The sequence below is a fragment of the Dermochelys coriacea genome, chromosome 14 (assembly GCF_009764565.3).
Source record: "Dermochelys coriacea isolate rDerCor1 chromosome 14, rDerCor1.pri.v4, whole genome shotgun sequence".
Taxonomy (NCBI): Eukaryota; Metazoa; Chordata; order Testudines; family Dermochelyidae; genus Dermochelys; species Dermochelys coriacea.
In genome coordinates, this window is record NC_050081.1 from 27127080 (window position 1) to 27149043 (window position 21964).

At 42.8% G+C, this 21964-nt stretch overlaps 1 protein-coding gene across 1 annotated transcript in view; it reads right to left on the reverse strand.

The window, feature by feature from the left end:
• GLP2R (glucagon like peptide 2 receptor) overlaps positions 1–21964 on the reverse strand; it is a 143918-nt gene that overhangs the window by 15662 nt on the left and 106292 nt on the right. The window contains exon 11 of the mRNA XM_038371934.2: positions 5988–6126. Within this exon, the coding sequence (XP_038227862.1) occupies positions 5988–6126 (139 nt within the window). The remainder of the gene's footprint in view (positions 1–5987; positions 6127–21964) is intronic.

Here is a 21964-nt window from a genome sequence, read left to right on the forward strand (position 1 = left end):
AACCTCACAACATTCTATCTTCCCTTCTTCCATCATCAATGCCACAATCTTCTTTACCCCATGTTACATCAGGGCATAATTGTACAACCAATCTCCCATATAAATCTAATTACCCGAGTCCTTCTTAAAGAATTTATCTCCCCTAATTAGAATGCCCCAGACACTGGGGAGGAAGGGAGGACTCTGTGGTGGCCACAACAGAACTTTTCTGGCAACTCTTCTTAAAAGGCTCTTCTCTTGCTGGAGAAGTCACTGCTACTAGGGGAGTGAGGCATATAGTGTCAGCTGATGGCCCAGGAACCCTACAAAGCCCATTTTAAAAGGCCACTGCTAAGCTGAAAAAGCATCTGCTGCTGGCATAGAGTACCACAGTTTCCCTGTCAGTCCTTCTGAATGACTGGGAGCCCTCTTTAAAAGGCTCATCTCCTGCTGGAAAACTGCTGTTGCAGTTCGGGGAGCTGTGTGTGCAGTCACACATGGCAGCACTGCAAATCCTCCATATGTATTGATATAAAGAAAGAGGCAGTGGACTTGATCCTCAGCTAATATCAATCACTGTAGCTCCTTGAAGTCAACAGAGCTCTGCTAATGTATACCAGTTGAAGATCTGGCACAATATATTTGCATATATACAAAAGGTGACAGCATTAATTGAAAAAAGAAAAGGAGTACTTGTGGCACCTTAGAGACTAACAAATTTATTAGAGCATAAGCTTTCGTGAGCTACAGCTCACTTCATCGGATGCATTTGACTGTCATATTTACTGTTCACTCCACATTTGATGATTTTTATGCTCAGTTTCTCACCTTTAGTGTTGCAATATCAGTTATATTTCTCAGTGAATATTATTAACGTTTGGGAGTTAGACTAGATGACCTTGCGGTCCCTTCTAACCCTATGAGTCTATATATCTAGAAATCTCTCTACTATGACCATGAGTGTGTGAGCAGTAGTCTCTTTAAAAGTAACATTATATGGGGGAGATGAAGTTAGAAGTTCAGAAGAAATGTTTATTGGTTTCTGATGAGCCTATTGGGAAGCAGAGATTTGCATGTGTGGTCTTAGTATTGTTCACTTTTGATGTAAATAACAGACTGTGTCTATTTTTAAACCATCATGAACCAGTAGTTTTTTTCTGTGGGTAACAATTCATGTTATACAACACTAAGCTGAGATGATTGGATCTCCCCACTCTCTAAAGCAGAGATGCTGCTAGTAGATGTCATAGCTACAGCAGAGCTGACTTTTAATATTTAATTTTGTGCTCTTTCCAATTGTTTGAATTAAAACTTCCATCTCACATCCCAGAGGTAATTGTTTTTCCTTAACAAAACAGTTTAAAACTACTTAGGATTTTTAGAGACTAAACAAATGGAATTGGTTCTAGTTTGTATGCTATTCGTTAATCCTTTTACAAAGTAATGTTTTCATTAGAAATAAAAACAAGAGAGAGAGCAATTGCACTAAATACAGATTAAGTCCTTTAGCTATATTGAAAAACTGTTTTATTTTTTAAAAGTGAAATGTCTGCTAAATTGCAGAAGCTTAGCAAGGCCCCCTAGATGAAAAGATGTTCTTTTTACTATTCACTTTTTTTCAATCTTGTCATTTAAAATCATTTAAGGTTGCCTAAACATAACATCCAACAAATGCAACACTTAAAAGAAAGGAAATGCTAAATTATGGGACAACTCTTAACCGTTGTGACATTATCTGATTAAACTATGACCATGTGGATCATTGTTGCTAACACTATTATATAATTGCAACAAATCTCATACAAAATGTGGCATCTAAGAGGTCTATGGAAAGGTTATGATTCACTGAATATGATTATGCTATTTGTATGCACGTATCATTTGTGTATCTGAAGATATGAGTATTGGATCTATACCTGTACTTTTAATGTGTTTGCTTCTGGGAAACACCAACAAGGCATTTAGCCAGCACATTTGGAAGGAACTATTCAAGTTAAGTGGCTCATCAAAAGGACACTTAACTCACAATGGAAGACGCCCATCTACACTGAATGAACCGTACTGTGAATGTTCTGTCTGGGGTATAACTAATGGCTTCCTGCTATGACTAAGCAAAGTCATGCATGGACATGTGACTTGCCCATGTGACTCCAAACACCATCTTGCTACCTATAATTTTCCACTAGCTGTGCTGCGGCTTTGTCTGAAACAATGGGTTTCCCTGCACATGGCAGAAGCTATAAAAGGCACTGGAAACATCTACATTTTGCCTCTTTCCTGCTCAAACCTCTGGACTATGGACTTATACTAATGGAAACATTCTAACCAAGGGACTGAGAACATTCCAATGGACCTCCACCCCCAGCTGGAGCCCTCCCCCCCGTACCCCAACCTCCTGCCCCAGCCTGGAGCCCCCTCCCATACCCTGAACCCCTCATTTTTGTCCCCACCCATGAAGCTGCACCCCCAGCCCAGAACCCATACCCTCTTCCATACTCTGAACACCTCAGCTCCACCCCCCCAGCCTGGAGCCCCATCCTGAACCCCAAAACCCTCATCCCTGGCCCTACCCCAGAGCCCGCACCCCCAGACAGAGCTCTCACCCCCTCTTGCATCCCAACCGACTGCCTCAGCTCATAGCCCACTCCTGCACCCTTAACTCCTCATTTCTGGTCCCACACCGGAGCCCTCACCCCCTCCTGCTTCCCAACCCCCTGAGCCAGCTTGGTGAAAATGAGTGAGTGAGTGAGTGAGTGAGGTTGGGGAGAGTGAGCAACAGGGGTGGGGGGGTGGAATGAGCAGGGTGGGGCCTCAGAGAAGGGGCAGGGCAGGGGTGGGACCTCAGAGGAGGGGTGGGGCAGGGGGCGGGCCAAGGGTGTTTGGTTTTGTGCGAGTACAAAGTTGGCAACCCTAGAGGGAAGAAGCAGGTTGGGGGCAGAGCAGGGGCCAAAATAAGTGGGGGGGAGGGGCTGGGTCGAGCGCCCTCAGGGAAATGAGAAAGTCGGTACCTGTGCTGCCCATAGCTAATGCTAGCAGCCCTTTTCACTCCTTCATATCATTATATTTTTCCATATCTGTTTGTGCTGGAATTGTACAGAAGTTGACTAGGGCTGGAGGGATCAAACATTCCGAAAGATACAGCCTCTACAAGCTGGCTCTATTCAAATGTGTTGAATGAACCCGAATGTTCCAGAGTTTGGGATCAGCAGCTCTGGCATTATGATGAGTTTATACTGTACACTGCCAGCCGAAAGAGCTCACTCTAGATATGTAGTGCGCTCATGAGCTCTGGCTCCTAGACCACGTTAACTGGAGATGGTGGGACAAGTGGGACCTCTCCTTCCCTTGTGCTGTAGGGATAGGTCCTGGAATGCAGGGCTCTGGGGGCTGTCATTTCTACATGATTACATCACAATGCAGTATGCATTTGCTGACAGTTGCAGCTATATGATTGAAATAAAGGCTGGGCTGTTTGGAGGAAGACAGGTGTGTTTCTCATTAGGGGTGGGAGATTCTTGAATTTTGGAATGCTGGGTAACAAGAGCCAATGCCTGGAAGCTGAAGAGGAAGGGAAGTGAAAATTTCTAAAACCTTCGAAAGAAGGAAAGAAAGAGGAATTTTATACAGAAAGAAGGATGAGGGCAAACTTGCTGTTCTCTAAACCTTTCTACCATTTTAAAAGTTTTCTCTCTTCCCTTCCTATTCCTCTGCACTTGCTTCAAGTTCCATCTCATTGCAACAGAATGCCAGATGTGCTGTCTCTGGAGCAATGGAAATTGGTCCCCTTACCAGTAAAATGCCCTGCTTGGCAATAGCATGGCTGGCAGTTCTGCCCTCCCCCTTGGTTTTGAGGCTGGTTTTGGCAGAATTAATTGAAGCTGGGAAGGGATAGCTCAGTGGTTTGAGCATTGGCCTGCTAAAGCCAGGATTGTGAGTTCAATCCTTAAGGGAGCCATTTGGGGATCTAGGGGAAAAATTGAGAATTGGTCCTGTTTTGAGCAGGGAGTTGGACTAGACGATCTCCTAAGGTCCCTTCCAACCTTGATATTCTAGGTTATAGATATTGTATCTAATGGCCTAACTTTTCAAAAAGGGCTAGTGAGTTTAAGCATATCAGTTCCAGGGTGAATTTGAGACAACTTGAAGGGTCTGATTTTCAGAAGGCAGATGCTCAACACTAATGAAAAGCAGGTGTTGTTAAGGTATTCCAGGTTGGGCATCAAAAATTGAGGCCTTCCCAAATGACTGGTTGTTATTGAAAATGTTGTCCAGAGAAATTTATTAGGATATTCCTGCTTTGTAATTTAACAGGCTTCCAACACATGCACCCTGTTGGCATATCCCTACCACAGGATAAGAGGGAAGGTGCTCTCATGGATTGGTAACTGGTTAAAAGATAAAAAGAAAAGGAGTACTTTTGGCACCTTAGAGACTAACAAATTTATTAGAGCATAAGCTTTCGTAAGCTACAGCTCACTTCATTGGATGTATTTCGGCTCACGAAAGCTTATGCTCTAATAAATTTGTTAGTCTCTAAGGTGCCACAAGTACTCCTTTTCTTTTTGCGAATACAGACTAACATGGCTGCTACTCTGAAACCTGGTTAAAAGATAGGAAACAAAGAGTAGGTCTAAATGGTCAGTTTTCAGAATGGAGAGAGGTAAATAGTGGTGTCCCCCAGGGGTCTGTTCCGGGATCAGTCCTATTTAACATATTCATACATGTTCTGGAAAAGGGGGTAAACAGTGAGGTGGCAAAATTTGTAGATGATACAAAATTACTAAAGATAGTTAAGACCCAGGTAGACTGCAAAGAGCTACAAAAGGATCTCTCAAAACTAGATGACTGGGCAACAAAACGGCAGATGAAATTCAATGTTGATAAATGCAAAGTAATGCAGAAAATTAGCAGTTACCACTCAAGAAAGATCTTGGAGTCATTGTGGATAATTCTCTGAAAACATCCATTCAATGTGCAGCAGTAGTTAAAAAAGTGACCAGAACGTTGGGAGTCATTAAGAAAGGGATAGATAATAAGGCAGAAAATATCATATTGCCTCTATATAAATCCATGGTATGCCCACATCTTGAATATTGCATGCAGATATGGTTGCCCCATTTTGAAGAAGATATACTGGAATTGGAAAAGGTTCAGAAAAGGTCAACAAAAATATTTGGGGTATGGGGTCTGCCATATGAGGAGAAATTAATAAGACTGGAACTTTTCATCTTGAAAAGGAGATGACTAAGGGGAAATATGATTGACGTCTATAAAATCATGACTGGTATAGAGAAAGTAGATAAGGAAGCGTTGTTTACTACTTCTCATAACACAAGATATAGGGGTCACCAAATGAAATTAATAGGCAGCAGGTTTAAAACAAATAAAAGGAAGTATTTCTTCACACAACACACAATCAACCTGTGGAACTCCTTGCCAGAGGATGTTGTGAAGGCCAAGACCATAACAGTGTTCAAAAAAGAACTCATGGAGGATAAGTCCATCAATGACTATTAGCCAGGATGGGCAGGAATGGTGTCCCTAGCCTCTGTTTGCCAGAAGCTGGGAATGAGCGATGGGATAGATTACTTGATGATTACCTGTTCTGTTCATTCCCTCTGGGGCACCTGGCACTGGCCACTGTCGGAAGACAGGATACTGGGCTAGATGGACACTTTGTCTGACCTAGTAGGGCCATTCTTATGTTGTTATGTTTGAAAGGGGATTCATGTCAGAATCACCTCTGAAGACTGTGCTGATTGTGAGGAGATGCGGGACTCACTGGATGAGAAGGGACATATGCAGGAGAGACTGTCAAATTTCCCATTTTAGTCTGTTCAGGAAACTGCCAATTTGAAATTGTTTTTGTGAATTTATTGATCGATCCAGTGTAACACTATCATGTTAAGCCAATATATGTTGAAGGATAATAATAAATAAAACCAGGCTATCTAGTCTGTATGGGAACAGCCTGTCTCTAAGGAAAGATACTGTAACAGAGTACTTACTTGAAAGGAGCTCATTGTTAATTGAATGAAGAGTCTTATATGTCTTGACAATCCTTCAACTTGTTCATCAGTGATGAAGGTAAAGACAAACTCATGGATCCCCAATAAAGGTATTAATACCAGAGTAGATCTTGCCAATCTTAAAAATAAAGTGTTTGAATATTATATTTCTTAACCTTCTTGATGTGAAGCTGAACATCCAACTATGGAGAAATAACTACAGTAGTAGGTCCCTCAGGGCCCCAGTTTGGGGCTGATACAAGAGCTTCATTAATGATCTGGAGGAGAAAACAGCAGGTACCAAAGACTGAGGGACTGCATCTACAATAAAAGATATATCAGGAAAAAGAAACCAAAGGCAAATGAGACAGAGGTGAAATTAGATTAGGGAACTGGTAAATACCTATTAGAACAGTGGTTCTCAAACTTTTGTACTGGTAACCTCTTTCACAGAGTAAGCCTCTCAGTGCGACCCCCTTTATAAATTAAAACACTTTTTAATATATTTAACATCATTATAAATGCTGGAGGGAAAGTGAGATTTGGGGTGGAGACTGACAGCTGACACCCCATATGTAATAACCTTGCGACCCCCTGAGGGTTCACCCCCAGTTTGTGAACCCCTGTATTAGAAGAATGTTATCTGAAAACTGATGTGCAAGGAAGGGTTTGGGGGTGGATTGTAGTGAGGAATTAGGGATAGCAAACTGGCCACAGAGGCCAACATTAGCAAACTGTTACAGTTAAGCAGTTAACTTCAGTACACCTAAATATAAACACACCTAAATACTGGCCTCTTTCTAGAGGTGCTAAGCAATGTCCCCTCTAATTTTTTTCATCTATATGCTGAATGAATTTTGCTATGTGCACCAAATTATTGAGGTAATGTGCGGATGTGCGCCACCAATAGAAACAAAAAACCTAGATATCATATATATTTTTACAAAGTTATCATAGAGATAATTACTTCAGCCAGGACCGGTTAGACATTTTAGAACTCACTACTAAAATTAAACTAAAATTAAAGAATTAAATTTAAGCGTAAGAGAGAAATAAAAATTATGAAATGCACAGACCAGTAAAAAACCTCAAATAACAGCACTTTGAAAGAATAAAATTACAGAGAACAGATGTGCATTGCATGAAGTATCAAGAAGTAACAAACAACAACACAAGTATGTGTTGGGAGGTGAGTGTGAAAGAGAGTATTTGTGTCTGTGTCACACATTGTGTGTGTGTGTCAGAAAGACACACTGTGTGTGTGAGAGACAGAGACAAAGTAAGAGTGTGTGTGTGTGTGTGTGACAGAGATAGGGTACAGGGGCAGGGGAAGAGGGATACCCTGACATCAACAACCCTACTCCTCTCCCCCACCTCTGCACAGCAAGCAGGAGGCTCCCGGGAGCAGCTCCAAGGCAGAGGGCAGGAGCAGCACATGACAGTGGGGGGAGGGGCACCTGAAGTGCACAGCACTTGATAGCCTGCTGGGTGGCTGCCTGGCCGCATAACTTAGAGGGAACTTAGGTGCTGAGCACCCACAGCTCCCATTCACTTTATTTAGCAACTCTGAAAATCAGACAACTTTTATTTAGGTGCATAAAGAGATATGCAGATGCCTCGTCTCAGGTACCTATGTTTGAAAATGTGACCAGAGTTATTTGGCTTAGAAGAGGGGGTGCTGTACTGAGTCAGAGTCTCCACACTTGCATGAGCTCGCCACACAATGCTCTTTGGGACATCTGTACTGAGGGGTCCGACAGGGGAGCCATAAACTCCTCCTTTTTAGATTGTTAGCTCTGTAAGGTGAGGACTGTCATTTTCTATATATTTGTGCAGCACCCAGTACAATGGAGTCCTGATCATGGTTGGCCTCTAGGTACTAATGCAATATAAATGTTAAATTATATAGGTGGGAAATATTAAAAGAACATTATTAAGGCTGCAAAGTCAAGCACTCAGAAAGTAGGAAGTGTCAGAATTAAGGCTACCTGTGCAACAATAGTTTGTCCCCCTTTTGAATATGCATTATGATACAGTCTTTACATGATCACATACTATGATTTTCACAGGACCCCTGTGCACTGAATGGGAGAGAGCCTCTTGAAAAAAATGTGAACATGTAATTAAAGATGATATTATAAATGCACAAGGAGCCAAATTTAAGATTGCACAGGTTTCAGAGTAGCAGCCATGTTAGTCTGTATCCGGAAAAAGAAAAGGAGGACTTATGGCACCTCAGAGACTAACAAATTTATTTCAGCATAAGCTTTTGTGAGCTACAGCTCACTTCATCGGATGCATGTAGTGGAAAATACAGTGGGGAGATTTATATATACAGAGAACATGAAACAATGGGTGTTACCATACACACTGTAACGAGAGTGATCACTTAAGGTGAGCTATTACCAGCAGAGCTGGGGGGGGGGGGGGAAGAAAAAAAATAGCTGGTAATAGCTCACTTTACCTGATCACTCTTGTTACAGTGTGTATGGTAACACCCATTGTTTCATGTTCTCTGTGTATATAAATCTCCCCACTGTATTTTCCACTGCATGCATCCGATGAAGTGAGCTCAAGAAAGCTTATGCTCAAATAGATTTGTTAGTCTCTAAGGTGCCACAGTCCTCCTTTTCTTTTTAAGATTGCACAGTCACCCTTATTTCTGGTATTTCCTTACTTTTCAATGCTTGACTTTGCAACCTTAATGTTATTTTAATGTAGATAGTTTTACTATAATTGTCTAGGTTTTTATGAAAGCAAACTGAAAAAAAACAGACGTTACATCAAGTGAAACCATAATGATCTCAGCAGGGTTGAAGCCTTTAGAGCCACAGCACAGACTTCTGACAGTTGAGTTAATGGAGTAACTAGTAGCAGTAGAAAACTGTTAACCCTCTATGTGACACACACTGTTGGTGGGTTTCACAGAGGAATGCTGGACTCTGGTTTCAGTTCCAGGTTTAGCAAGAGAACATGCTGTAGTGGTTACAGATGTTTCTGCCCCCCGTCCAATCTGCCCTGACCTTCCTTGCTATTAACCCTCTCAGCCTGCAACTGCCTCCTTTCCCCTTGACTCTTCACAATTATGCATTTGAGTCAGGCTGATTCCTCCCTCTCCAGTGACAACCTGGGAGAGACCATCTCGCTGCTTTCACTTCCATTGCCTGGTGCCACAACAGCCCTTGGCAGCTGGTAGGAGCAATTTCAGGAATAGTATTGCTCAACCATTGAAACCCTGAGCTGGAGAATGCTCATTCACACTGTGGAGATGGCGTATGCTCAGTCAGGTTGCACATATGTGCTGTGAAGGGCTGGAGTATGCCCAGTGCAGATGCAATCTTCAGAGAATAATGCTGCAAATTTCTTACAACTTCTATTAAGCATGTGCAAACTGAAGCTTTTCAGAGACTCATAATTTTGTCAAAATAGGGCAGATTTTTTTCGGGGACAGCAAAAGTCACATAACAAATGCTGTGACTTGTATGAATTTTCAAAAAAGTCATGGTCTTTGTCAGCCAATCAGACTTCTGATGAACAAGATTCCACATGAATTTTGACAAGTTTGGTTCTACGTATGTCCAGTGTAGGACTATGGCTTTTAAAATTATTTAAAAATATGATCTGAATATTAAATGGATTTAAACAACATTTAGTGTAAAATACAGGCTATTTTGCAGTTTTCCTAAGGTCAAGCATGACAGTTGTCTGAAATCCCCACAACAGATGTGTACATTATGGGCCATAACTTTTCCTGTTTTCTACCAAAACTGTTTCATTTGCAATTTTTCAAGACAGCACCATGATTTTTCCTACTTTTTCCCTCCGACAACCAGACAAACTCATACCACCTCACCCAAACTATCACCTATCTCGTCCCTTAATTTTATCAGGAGCAACACATTTGTTCCTGCTTGTTATATTTCTGGAGCCAGCAGAGGAGGCAGACACAGAGGGAGCTGATGGACAAACCGCTGTCTGTTGTGCTTGCTTTATTGCTCTGGGGACAAAACTGAAACTGACATGAAAGTGAGGCTTTGCACTGGGGAGTGCTCAAACATTTAAAGAGACAGGACATCATATTCCTCCATCCTACTTTATAAAACTTCCCAGACACATATACATGATCATATACATGGCTAACAAGAAACACTATATCAACTAAGAATCATGTTGACAATCTGCAATAGCAACTCACTAACTAAATAACTTATATGTGTAGGTGCACAACTGGTTTTTGCACTCTCTTGGGATACCATTGTGATGGTGGCGTGGCAGTCTTGAACAACAAGAATAGTCAATGGTAAAAAGAAAAGGAGGACCTGTGGCACCTTAGAGACTAACAAATTTATTTCAGCATAAGCTTTCGTGAGCTACAGCTCACTTCATCGGAATTCAGTGGAAAATACAGTGGGGAGATTTCTATACATAGAGAACATGAAACAATGGGTGTTACCATACACATTATAAGGAGAGTGATCACTTAAGGTGAGCTATTGCCAGCAGGAGAGCGGGGGATGGGGGTAGGGGGGGAAGAAAACCTTTTGTAGTGATAATCAAGGTGGGCCATTTCCTGCAGTTGAACGTATGAGCAACAGTGGGGGGTGGTGGTGGGGGAAATAAACATGGGGAAATAGTTTTACTTTGTGTAATGACCCATCCACTCCCAGTCTCTATTCAACCTAAGTTAATTGTATCCAGTTTGCAAATTAATTCCAATTCAGCAGTCTCTCGTTGGAGTCTGTTTTTGAATTTTTCTGTTGAAGAATTGCAACTTTTTTAGGTCTGTAATCGAGTGACCAGAGAGAAACTCCCTGAAAAAGCACAAAAACAAACCCGCACAGACACATCCCTGGAACCCCGACCTGGGGTATTCTATCTGCTACCCAAGATCCATAAACCCGGAAATCCTGGACACCCCATCATCTCAGGCATTGGCACCCTGACAGCAGGATTGTCTGGCTATGTAAACTCCCTCCTCAGGTCCTATGCTACCAGCACTCCCAGCTATCTTCGAGACACCACTGACTTCCTGAAGAAACTACAATCCATCGGTGATCTTCCTGAAAACACCATCCTAGCCACTATGGATGTAGAAGCCCTCTACACCAACATTCCACACAAAGATGGACTACAAGCCATCAGGAATAGTATCCCTGATAATGTCACGGCAAACCTGGTGGCTGAACTTTGTGTCTTTGTCCTCACCCATAACTATTTCACATTTCGGGACAATGTATACCTTCAAATCAGCGGCACTGCTATGTGTACCCACATGGCCCCACGGTATGCTAACATTTTTATGGCTGACTTAGAACAATGCTTCCTAAGCTCTCGTCCTCTAATGCCCCTACTCTACTTGCGCTACATTGATGACATCTTCATCATCTGGACCCATGGAAAAGAAACCCTTGAGGAATTCCATCATGATTTCAACAATTTCCATCCCACCATCAACCTCAGCCTGGTCCAGTCCACACAAGAGATACACTTCCTGGACACTATGGTGCTAATAAGATTTGGTCACATAAACACCAGCCTATACCAGAAACCTACTGACCGCTATTCCAACCTACATGCCTCCAGCTTTCACCCAGACCACACCACACGATCCATTGTCCACAGCCAAACTCTACGATACAACCGCATTTGCTCCAACCCCTCAGACAGAGACAAACACCTACAAGATCTCTATCAAGCATTCTTACATCTACAATACCCACCTGCTGAAGTGAAGAAACTGATTGACAGAGCCAGAAGAATACCCAGAAGTCACCTACTACAGGACAGGCTCAACAAAGAAAATAACAGAACGCCACTAGCCATCACCTTCAGCCCCCAACTAAAACCTCTCCAATGCATCATCAAGGATCTACAACCTATCCTGAAGGACAACCCATCACTCTCACAGATCTTGGGAGACAGGCCAGTCCTTGCTTACAGACAACCCCCCAACCTGAAGCAAATACTCACCAGCAAGCACACACCACACAACAGAACCACTAACCCAGGAACCTATCCTTGCAACAAAGCCCGTTGCCAACTCTGTCCACATATCTATTCTGGGGACACCATCATAGGGCCTAATCACAACAGCCACACTATCAGAGGCTTGTTCACCTGCACATCTACCAATGTGATATATACCATCATGTGCCAACAATGCCCCTCTGCCATGTACATTAGTCAAACTGGACAGTCTCTATGTAAAAGAATAAATGGACACAAATCAGATGTCAAGAATTATAACATTCAAAAACCAGTCGGAGAACACTTCAGTCTCTCTGGTCATTCGATTACAGACCTAAAAGTGGCAATTCTTCAACAAAAAAACTTCAAAAACAGACTCCAGCGAAAGACTGCTGAATTGGAATTAATTTGCAAATTGGATACAATTAACTTAGGCTTGAATAGAGACCGGGAATGGATGGGCCATTACACAAAGTAAAACTATTTCCCCATGTTTATTTCCGCACCCCCCCACCGTTCCTCAGACGTTCTTGTCAACTGCTGGAAATGGCCCACCTCGATTATCACTACAAAAGATTTTCTTCCCCCCCCATTCTCCTGCTGGCAATATCTCATCTTAAGTGATCACTCTCCCTACAGTGTGCATGGTAACACCGATTATTTCATGTTCTCTATGTATATAAATCTCCCCACTGTATTTTCCACTGAATGCATCTGATGAAGTGAGCTGTAGCTCACGAAAGCTTATGCTCAAATAAATTTGTTAGTCTCTAAGGTGCCACAAGTTCTCCTTTTCTTTTTGTGAATACAGATTAACACGGCTGCTACTCTGAAACCAGTCAATGGTAAGAAATCAACAAAAAACACTAAGTCATCAAAATTAGGAATTGTAATGGAAGGATGTTTGATTGAAGGAACCGAACGTCGTACTGGAACATCCACAGATTCTGGTACTAGCCGAGGCTGCAACTGGTCCATATTTTTTTCCCCCCATAAAATACCACTGGATAGTTTTACCACAAATGAAAAAGGTCCTGTGCATTTTCAAATTCAACAGGTACCCATTTCACTCCACAACTGCGGTTGCAAGTCCACACTAAGTCTCCAGCTTGAAAAGAATGATGACAAGTCTCACATTTCACATCACAGCTTGGAATTTGGCTACACATGAGTAAGGCTGCGAGTTTGTCAAGGAAGTCATCGATTCCATGACTTTCTTTATCCTCTGTGACTTCTGCACTGGTCGGTGTGCCTGGCCCAGGAGCCACCTGAGCAGCTCAGGCAGCCCTTGGGCCAGCTGCATCAGCCACTGCTGGGGCAATCTCAGGCCACTGCCCCCCTCCAGCAGCAGCAGGAGTTTGGATGTGGGAGGATGTTCAGGGCTGGGGGTTGGGATGTGGGAGAGAGTGAAGGCTCGGGGTTCTGCTTACCTTGGGGGTGCTCCCTGGAAGCGGCAATATCCCTCGGCTCCTAGGCGGAGGCATGGTCAGGGGGCTCTTTGTGCTGCCTCCGCCTGCAGGCACCACCCCTGCAGCTCCTATTGGCCATGGTTCCTGGCAAACAGGAGCTGCGGAGCCGGTGCTCGGGGCAGAGGCAGGGTGCAGAACTGCCTGGCCTCGCCTGCATCTAGGAGCTGAGGGAGGGGGATGTCAACACTTTTGGGGAGGCGTGGAGCCAGGTAGGGAGCCTGCCAGCCCAGCCAAACCCTCCTCCCAGCACCAGCAGGGGGCCCAGGCCACATGCAACTGCCTGCCCACCCTGCACCAGAGGGGGTTCTGGGCTGTGCAGTGCTGCCCACCCCTGCATAGCACAAGCAGGGGTCCCAGGCTGCTGCCCCTGCACCCATGGCACCCCCAGGCCACTCCCTCAGCACCCGTGATGCCCCCTAGGACACAGCCCAAGCACCCGCAGCAACTCCGGGCTGCCCCTACCCCCAAGATTTAGTCAGGGATATATGGTACAAGTCATGGACAGATCACAGGCCATGAATTTTTGTTTACTGACCGTGACCTGTCCATGACTTTTACTAAAAATACCCATGACTAAAACGTAGTCTTACATGAGGCAATTTTGAAAACATAGCAGGTTCCAACAGGTTCACAAAGATGGTTTCAAGAAAAGAGTTGCAGGTGATTACTGTGTAGTATCAACTGGTGTGTTCCTGTAGACAAGCCAGAAATTGTCCAGTTTCTGCTGATGACTCAGAATAGACTTGTTAGCTTTTAAGGCATGCTTAAGTGTTTGTACAAAGCATTCCACTAGTCCGTTTGTAGCAGGATGGTAAGGAGCTGAGAGTATGTGCTGAATTCCATTTAAAGCAAGGAACTGCTGAAATTCTTCAGGACAGAATCAAGGTCCATTGCCACTCATTAACTGTAATGGTAATTCAAAATGGCTAAACAAAGTACGAAGATGTCCAATGGTCTTAGCAGCTGTATAGAAGTCATTCTGAAAACTTTGGGCCATTCTGAATCGACATTTACTATGACTAAAAACATATAACCATCTAAAGGTCCAGCAAAGTCCACATGAATACATGTCCAAGGAGTCTGAGGCCATGACTAAGGATGTAGATGAGCTGGGCCAGCAGGATGCTGAATTTGTTGACATGTAGTACCACACTGCACCTTCCTCTCAATGTCTTTGTTAGTCCCTGGCCACCAGACATGACTCTGGGCTATGGCCTTCATCCATACAATGCCAAAATGACCTTTGAGAAGAGCTTCCAAAACCTGATATTGAAGTTATTTTGGAACGGTCACCAACATTCCCCATAATACGCAACTGTGATTCACAGATAATTCATGTTGATATGACATAACTTGTGTAAACCGGGGATTCTTATGATCCAACACTGTACCCTGTAGTACCATCCCCTTCATTTGAGAAAGAATGTCACCCACAGTGATGAACTCCCTTCAGAATCTCATTGATTGATTTCTGGAACAGGGCAGGTACCAATGTGATTCCAAAAGACAACCTGTTGTAATAAAATAAGCCTTTTTGTGTGTTGATTGTGAGATATTTGTGAGATGCCAGATCAATATCCATTTGTAGGTATGCATTGAGAAAATCCAATTTACTGAAACACTGTCCAACACTAAGAGTAGCAAACAAATCCTCAATATGAGGTAATGGATATGGGTCTACACATAAAACTGGATTCAGTGTCACTTTGAAATCTCCATAAATTTGGACTGAGCCATCCTTCTTGATCACTGATACGATGGGTGTAACCCACTCACTTTGTGAAACGGATGATAAGATTCCAATATTCACTAATTGATCCAAATCAGCTTTCACCAGAGGCTTCAGAGCATAAAGCACAACTCTGGGCTTACAATATTTCAACTGACTGTCAGACTTAACAGTGAGCTTCACTGATATGTTGCTCTTCTGTCCAAGCTCTTTCTCAAAACCTTTGAAATATCTGTCCAATATTTCTTGAAGATTTTGAGGCGCTTTCATGATCACCTTGTCATGGACCCATTCATCTTGTGCTACACAAGCCAAGATCTGCCAGATAATGGTGAATACTTCCCTTCAATCACACACAAGGGTAAAATGACTGATTGCCCATCTACTTGAATTTTCACCTGGATTATTATGTCTTCAAAACCATGGAAGTTTCTTCCAAGGGACTTGTGACAAAGTCTGGTGATAGCAGCAGCTCCAATCTCAAGCTCCATTCTTGTAGGAACTCCTTTGATCAATGGTGTAACCCAGATGCCACCTCTGACTCCAGCTTCTGATAACAGGTGTAGTGCATGTGCTTGTCTTTTCAACATTATGAATTCCTCACTTCCAGTCTTTCCTGAGGTCCATCTTCATAGGGGTCTTCTTGGATATACAGTTACTCTGTGTTGCTGGTTATTGAACTGTGCGACAGGCTGCTGCAATGTATCCTTTTTTCTGGCACTTTCTGAAACTAACTTATTGTGGCCTGTAATCCTTCTCAGAGTGCACAGTTTGTGCACAATGGCCCCACAGAAATTCCTTATGTTCCCATGGTTTTCTGTCCCGTCGATGCAGGAATTGAACTTCATTCACACTAAATTACAAAGAATCCTTCTCTGTGGTCTCCATTGCAGCCTTCAATAGCCTTCTTGAGTGTAAGTGCTGATATAGTCAATAACTTCTTCCAGACCTTATCACTGCATAATCTATATACCAATTGGTCACGTAGGTCATCACTTAATGTTTGTCCGAATTGACAGTGTTCTGACCATTTCATTTAAGCAGCAGTAAACTGTGCTACTAACTCTCCATTTCCCTGATGTCAGTGATGAAACTGATATCATCCTGCTATCATCAGTGGTGTAAGAGAAAAATGTTCCTGCACTGCTGCAGTAATTGTGGCATACTCTAGACAGAGTTGGAGACAACAGGTCATGCAACAGACTGTATGCCTTTGGACCTATAACTCTCAGCAAGGTTTAAACTTTTTATCCATCAGGAATAGTGTAGCAAGTTACAAGTTGCTCAAAATGTTCAAATTACACCCACCTATGAGTTACAGTTGTCATCAAACTCACCAACATTGCTCACAAAAGGTGCCATTTCTCTGTTCTCCTCTTGGACTTCATGCCTCCTGGATGTCTTTTCCACAGAGAAATTATTTTTTGTTATTGCACTCTCTGCACTCGATCACCCTCTTCTGGCTGTGTGCTTACACATTCCTTTGGCTATACTTGTGCTCCTGCTGGCTATAGACCCTCAGTGCCTGCCTGATAGCACATATTCAACAAGTATGGCTGCTTGCTTCCATGTCACTGCTTTTCATTTGCACAAGCCCAGGCAGCAGCCTATTCCTTTGTTCTCTCCTTATTTCTCTACTTCCTCTTCTCTAGCTGGCTGATTCATGTTGTCTCAGGAGCAAAAAACAGCAGTCTTTCACCCTGTGCCACTAAGTGAACTTTGCCCCCTTTTTTCAATAGTATTATTTTCTTATTTTCCTTCTTTATGATCAGGTAATGGGAGCACTGGACACTTGTGGGATATAACTTTCTCATCAACAAATGTTATATTTCTGGAGCCAGCAGACAGACGCTGGGGGAGCTGTTGGACCACAGCCTTTTTGAGTGTAAGTTTTGCAGCCAGAACAATAAAACCACCATAGCTGTGTGCTATGGTGGCTTTATTGTTCTGGCTGCAAAACTGAAACTCACACAAAAGTGAGGCTTTGCACCAGGGAGAGAGGAGTACTTGAACAGGATATCACACTGCTCTAGGCATGATCTTACTTTCACCCACCATTCATGGTTGTAGCTGGAAACCCACTCCCTCCATGTCAATCCTCAGAACATTACCCAAGATGAAAGCCTTGCCCCAATAAAGTTAATGGGAGTTTTGCCGTTGACACCACTGGAGTCAGGATTTCACCCATCATCTCTCCACCTTCTTAAGCAGATGGATCTTAGGAGGCTCTCCAACCAGATATATTCTCTTGATCCCTTCTTTGCTGACACATCACCCTTTTGCTGATTCTTGTTCATTTGTTTGTAATCATCAAAACTTCTCAAGTTCTGCCTCATATACGGACCTGCTACAGTGCCTCAGACATATCAGTGCCTCACAAAACCACCCCCCATTGCTCCTCACCATCAAACTACCAAAATAAACACTGTTGTGTAATAAAACCAGCATATGGCCACTATGAAATGCTTTACAGGGCTGTGCTCCACACTGCCAAGACTAACTTCTACTTCTACCACATTCCAAGATTTTTGATAACCATTTTCCATGCAATTATTATTTATTTTAATTTATATAGAAGCATAGATAGGTATGGTACTTCACAGACAATGAAAAGACGTTCTCCCTGCCCTAAGTAATTTGCAATTTAAGGGACACATTGTCCCTGGCCCGAGTGTGTATGTGTGTGTGTGTGCATGCACAGATGATTGGAGAGCAAAACGAACCTGTCCCCACTTATAGGCCCTCATCAGAAGGGTCAGGCACAACAGCAGTTCCTGCAGGCAGGAGAGCACAGGGATTGCTCCCTTCTGTCACCCTGAGCATGCAAATTGCCTCACTGGGGGCAGGAAGAAGATAGGCAACAGCCCCACCCCTGGTGCATTGGTTGGGTGTGTTTGGCCAGGGAATAGTTTTCAGTCTAAAGGCATGGTGCCATATGCATATTCCATGCATATGTGCTATGGAACACCAGGAGTCCTTGTGCCCCTCTTACAACTTCCCCTGGGGCTGTGCAGCTCTGCACCATCTCCTATGTTAACTGGAGGCTAAATGCCACAATCTTCCCCTAAATTATGGAATGACATGAAAAGGGAGGGAAAACAACATTGAAGGAGTATGGGGGTTAGGATGAGAAGAAAAGTGGCAATAAGATCCTGGGATTGCTTGTGTTAATAAAGCCCCTGACTGTTTTTAAAGATTTCTATTATTTCACTTTGGGACTGGATTTTATAGGCCTCATGGGGAAAATATATTTGAAAGAAAGTGTTAAACATGGGAACTGTTTTTTAATAAAAATAAAAACAACCGATGAATATTTTTGCAAATAATATTGTTGAGTTTGTCTCCCTCTGCAGAGAGTTTTAGTAGTCATTACACATGGAAATTCACAACAGTGAGGGTGTGCTATCAAATTAAGCTCTACGAAAGAGCTGATCGCTGAATAAATAATTAAATTATTATAGTAAATAAAACTTCCAAATATTTATGGAAATGTTGGTGAATCCTGAAATGTCACAAATTTGAACACAAATGATTATTCATGTGGAAATCTGTACTGGAAGTACTCTATGCACTTGCCATTGTTTGCCATTCATTATTTGTTATTTTGTGGCTTTAAATGTTTGTGATCCAATCAGGGAGCAGAAGTAATCTCCTGGGCTTTAGGGTGACTAGCCACACAGCACACATAACTAACAGTGAATAGCTGAAGAGAACAGCTTGTGAACAAGCTGTGGTCTGAAAACTATTAATCCAAAATATTTGGGGCTAGATTCTGTCATCCTTATTACTGAAGAGTGGTGGCATCTCACTCCAGAATGAGCTCCTTTGGTTTCACTGAGGCTATTTGTAGAGTAAAGTACTACTTAAATGAGTAAGGGATTCAGGATCTGCCCTATGAATACTGACCATATAATAACAAATAGACTTAAAGAACAACAGGATTGTTTCATGAACAATGCACTAACCAGAGCAAGGGTCTGAACTCATTACAGATACTACCTGTAGTGAATAGTTTGATCTGTTCTATTAAATAAGACTGATTCTCTTCTTTGGCTTATTGCATTCTTCCTTTCTTCCCAGGCTTTTCTGGACTGGTTGTGTGGAATTAGCTTTATTATTTATCATAAGAACATAAGAACGGCCATACTGGGTCAAACCAAAGGTCTATCTAGCCTAGTATCTCAACAGTGGCTAATGCCAGGTGCCCCAGAGGGAATGAACAGAACAGGCAATCATCAAATGATCCATCCCCTGTTGCATTCCCAGCTTCTGGCAAACAGAGGATAGGGACATCATCCCTGCCCATCCTGGCTAATAGCCATTGATGGACCTATCCTCCATGAACTTATCTAGTTCCTTTTTGAACCCAGTTATAGTCTTGGCCTTCACAACATCCTCTGGCAAAGAGCTCCACAATGACTCCAAGATCTTTTTCTTGAGTGGTAACAGCTAATTTAGACTCTATCATTTTATAAAAAGAAAAGGAGTACTTGTGGCACCTTAGAGACTAACAAATTTATTAGAGCATAAGCTTTCGTGAGCTACAGCTCACTTCATTGGATGCATTCAATCCAATGAAGTGAGCTGTAGCTCACGAAAGCTTATGCTCTAATAAATTTGTTAGTCTCTAAGGTGCCACAAGTACTCCTTTTCTTTTTGCGAATACAGACTAACACGGCTGCTACTCTGAAACCTATCATTTTATATGAATAGTTGGGATTATGTTTTCCAATGTACATTACTACTAATAAAAGTTCATTGTTCAAGACTAAAGTTTGACAAGAGAATGGCAGAGATATGAGGATAAGCATGTGGTAAGTATTTATAGCCTGTGGTGTGCAATACACAAATACTAGTATACACAAGTGCCCACAACAGATTCGTGGTTGCTAATAACCTTTCCATGCCTTGCAGCAGGGAATAACCAACTTTATAGGGGTTCTTCAGCTCCTCCTCTGGATCTGCAGGGAAATCCCCATTTGTTTGATTGTCCTTCCCTATTCCCCCACCTCCTAGGAAAAGACAACCAGTCAGAAGTGCTTCATGTGCTGAAGGACCATCTGGAGTTCCCTTTCCTCTACAAACAGGCTGGAGTGCTTGAGAAATCCTCCTGTATCATGTTCTCAGGGGAAAATTGGGAACAACAGCTCCCTGTCATTCTGCAACTCTGGCTGGAGCTGCCTGCCCCCCAACCTGGGTAGGGGAGTTGAGTGCTATCACTAGACCTTGGAAAAGGTGATGAAGAGGTCCCAGGCACACAATGGGACAGGACAGCAGAATCAGCTGTGGGGCTCTGCAAAATGGTAGGAGGAATGAATTAATGGTGTGTGTGGAGGAAGCGAGAGAGAACAAAATAATTGCTGTTTGGTGTGTGGGGAGAACTATTAGTTGGTCCATGAAAGGGAAGGGCATACTGAATTGTGTGTGAGAGGGAAGAGGGAGGGAAGAGAGTGTGTGTGGAGACAAGAGGGATGTTTAGGAGGGAGCCAGAATTTGAAGATCCCTTGATTCTTCTAAAAATTTAGTTTCTAGTTTTTTGGGGGTTTTGTTGTTGTTATTTTTTTAATCTTTTAAAATTTTTTTTTACAAAAATTCAGAGCTGCTGCTGTACTGTGGTCTCTGTCATGGAACAAGGCAACACTCACAACAGACTCAGGTCCAGCTGAAGCAGCATCAGGTCTTATTCTGAGAACACCTAGTGAATAAGAAGCCAAGCAGCCATTGCATTGAGCTAACACTGACTGGCATTTGATGAGTTCTTACATAGTAGGCGAGGAAGGCCTCTGGTGAGGAAAGACCAATAGGGGGTAAGTTATAGTAATTCAGTTATAACCTCTTCACAGGCTGCAGTTACACTTCCCTTAAGGATGCCTACTAGGAATCTTGGGTCTGGACTTGGTAGGGTAGGTTTGATTAAATTTTCTAATCTTATCAGGGGCATGGATGTGACTGGTTAACCAGCCCATAATCCTCCCAATCCTCTCATTTCCCCCCAGACTATCTAGAGTCAAAGATCCTTTGTACACGATTTTTTTCATGGCCTTGGATGTTAAGTGGTGAAGGTGGAGGCTTGAGTCATCCAGGAAAGGGATTGTCAGTTTATTACTTTAACAGCAAAACGCAGAAGACCGGATGTACTCTCATGAAGCTAGGCAGAAACAGTTTGACTATGACAGGGTTGATTTGCTGGATGATTTGCTGGACCCAGGTGTTCATGATCTTGTTTATGTGAGGGATAAATGGAGGTGAAGTTTCGTGATGATAACCATACCCAGTCAGCAATGATGAAATGAAGGGCTTCCCAACAGTGTCAGTCTATGCAATATTTGTAGGCACTTTTGGCTGAATTGAGATGTTTTCTTAGTTCCTCTTGAAGATAGTACAAATGCTGGGCTAGGTCAGTGGGTGCAGGGACATAAGACACCCCTGATAAGGATGGATGGAAATGTAGATGAAAGCCATAGTTAGTGTAGAAGGGGCTGCAAAGGGTTGAGACATAGAGTTGTTATAGGCAAATTTGGCAAAAAGAAGCAGTGAGACCCAGTAGTCCTGGTGATAACCGATGAAACAATGAAGGTATTGTTCAATTATTTGGTTAACCTGTTTGATCTGCCCAGAGGTCTTAGGATAGTAGGCAGAGGAATTATATAGCTTAACATTCAGCAACTTAAAAAGTTCTTGACACAAATGGGAAACAAATTGTGGGGTCTGGTCAGTGATGATGATAGACAGTAACCCATAGAGTTTGAAGACACAAGTAAAAATGACGTAGGCTGTCCCTAAGCAGGGGAAACTATGGGATAAAGCGGGAT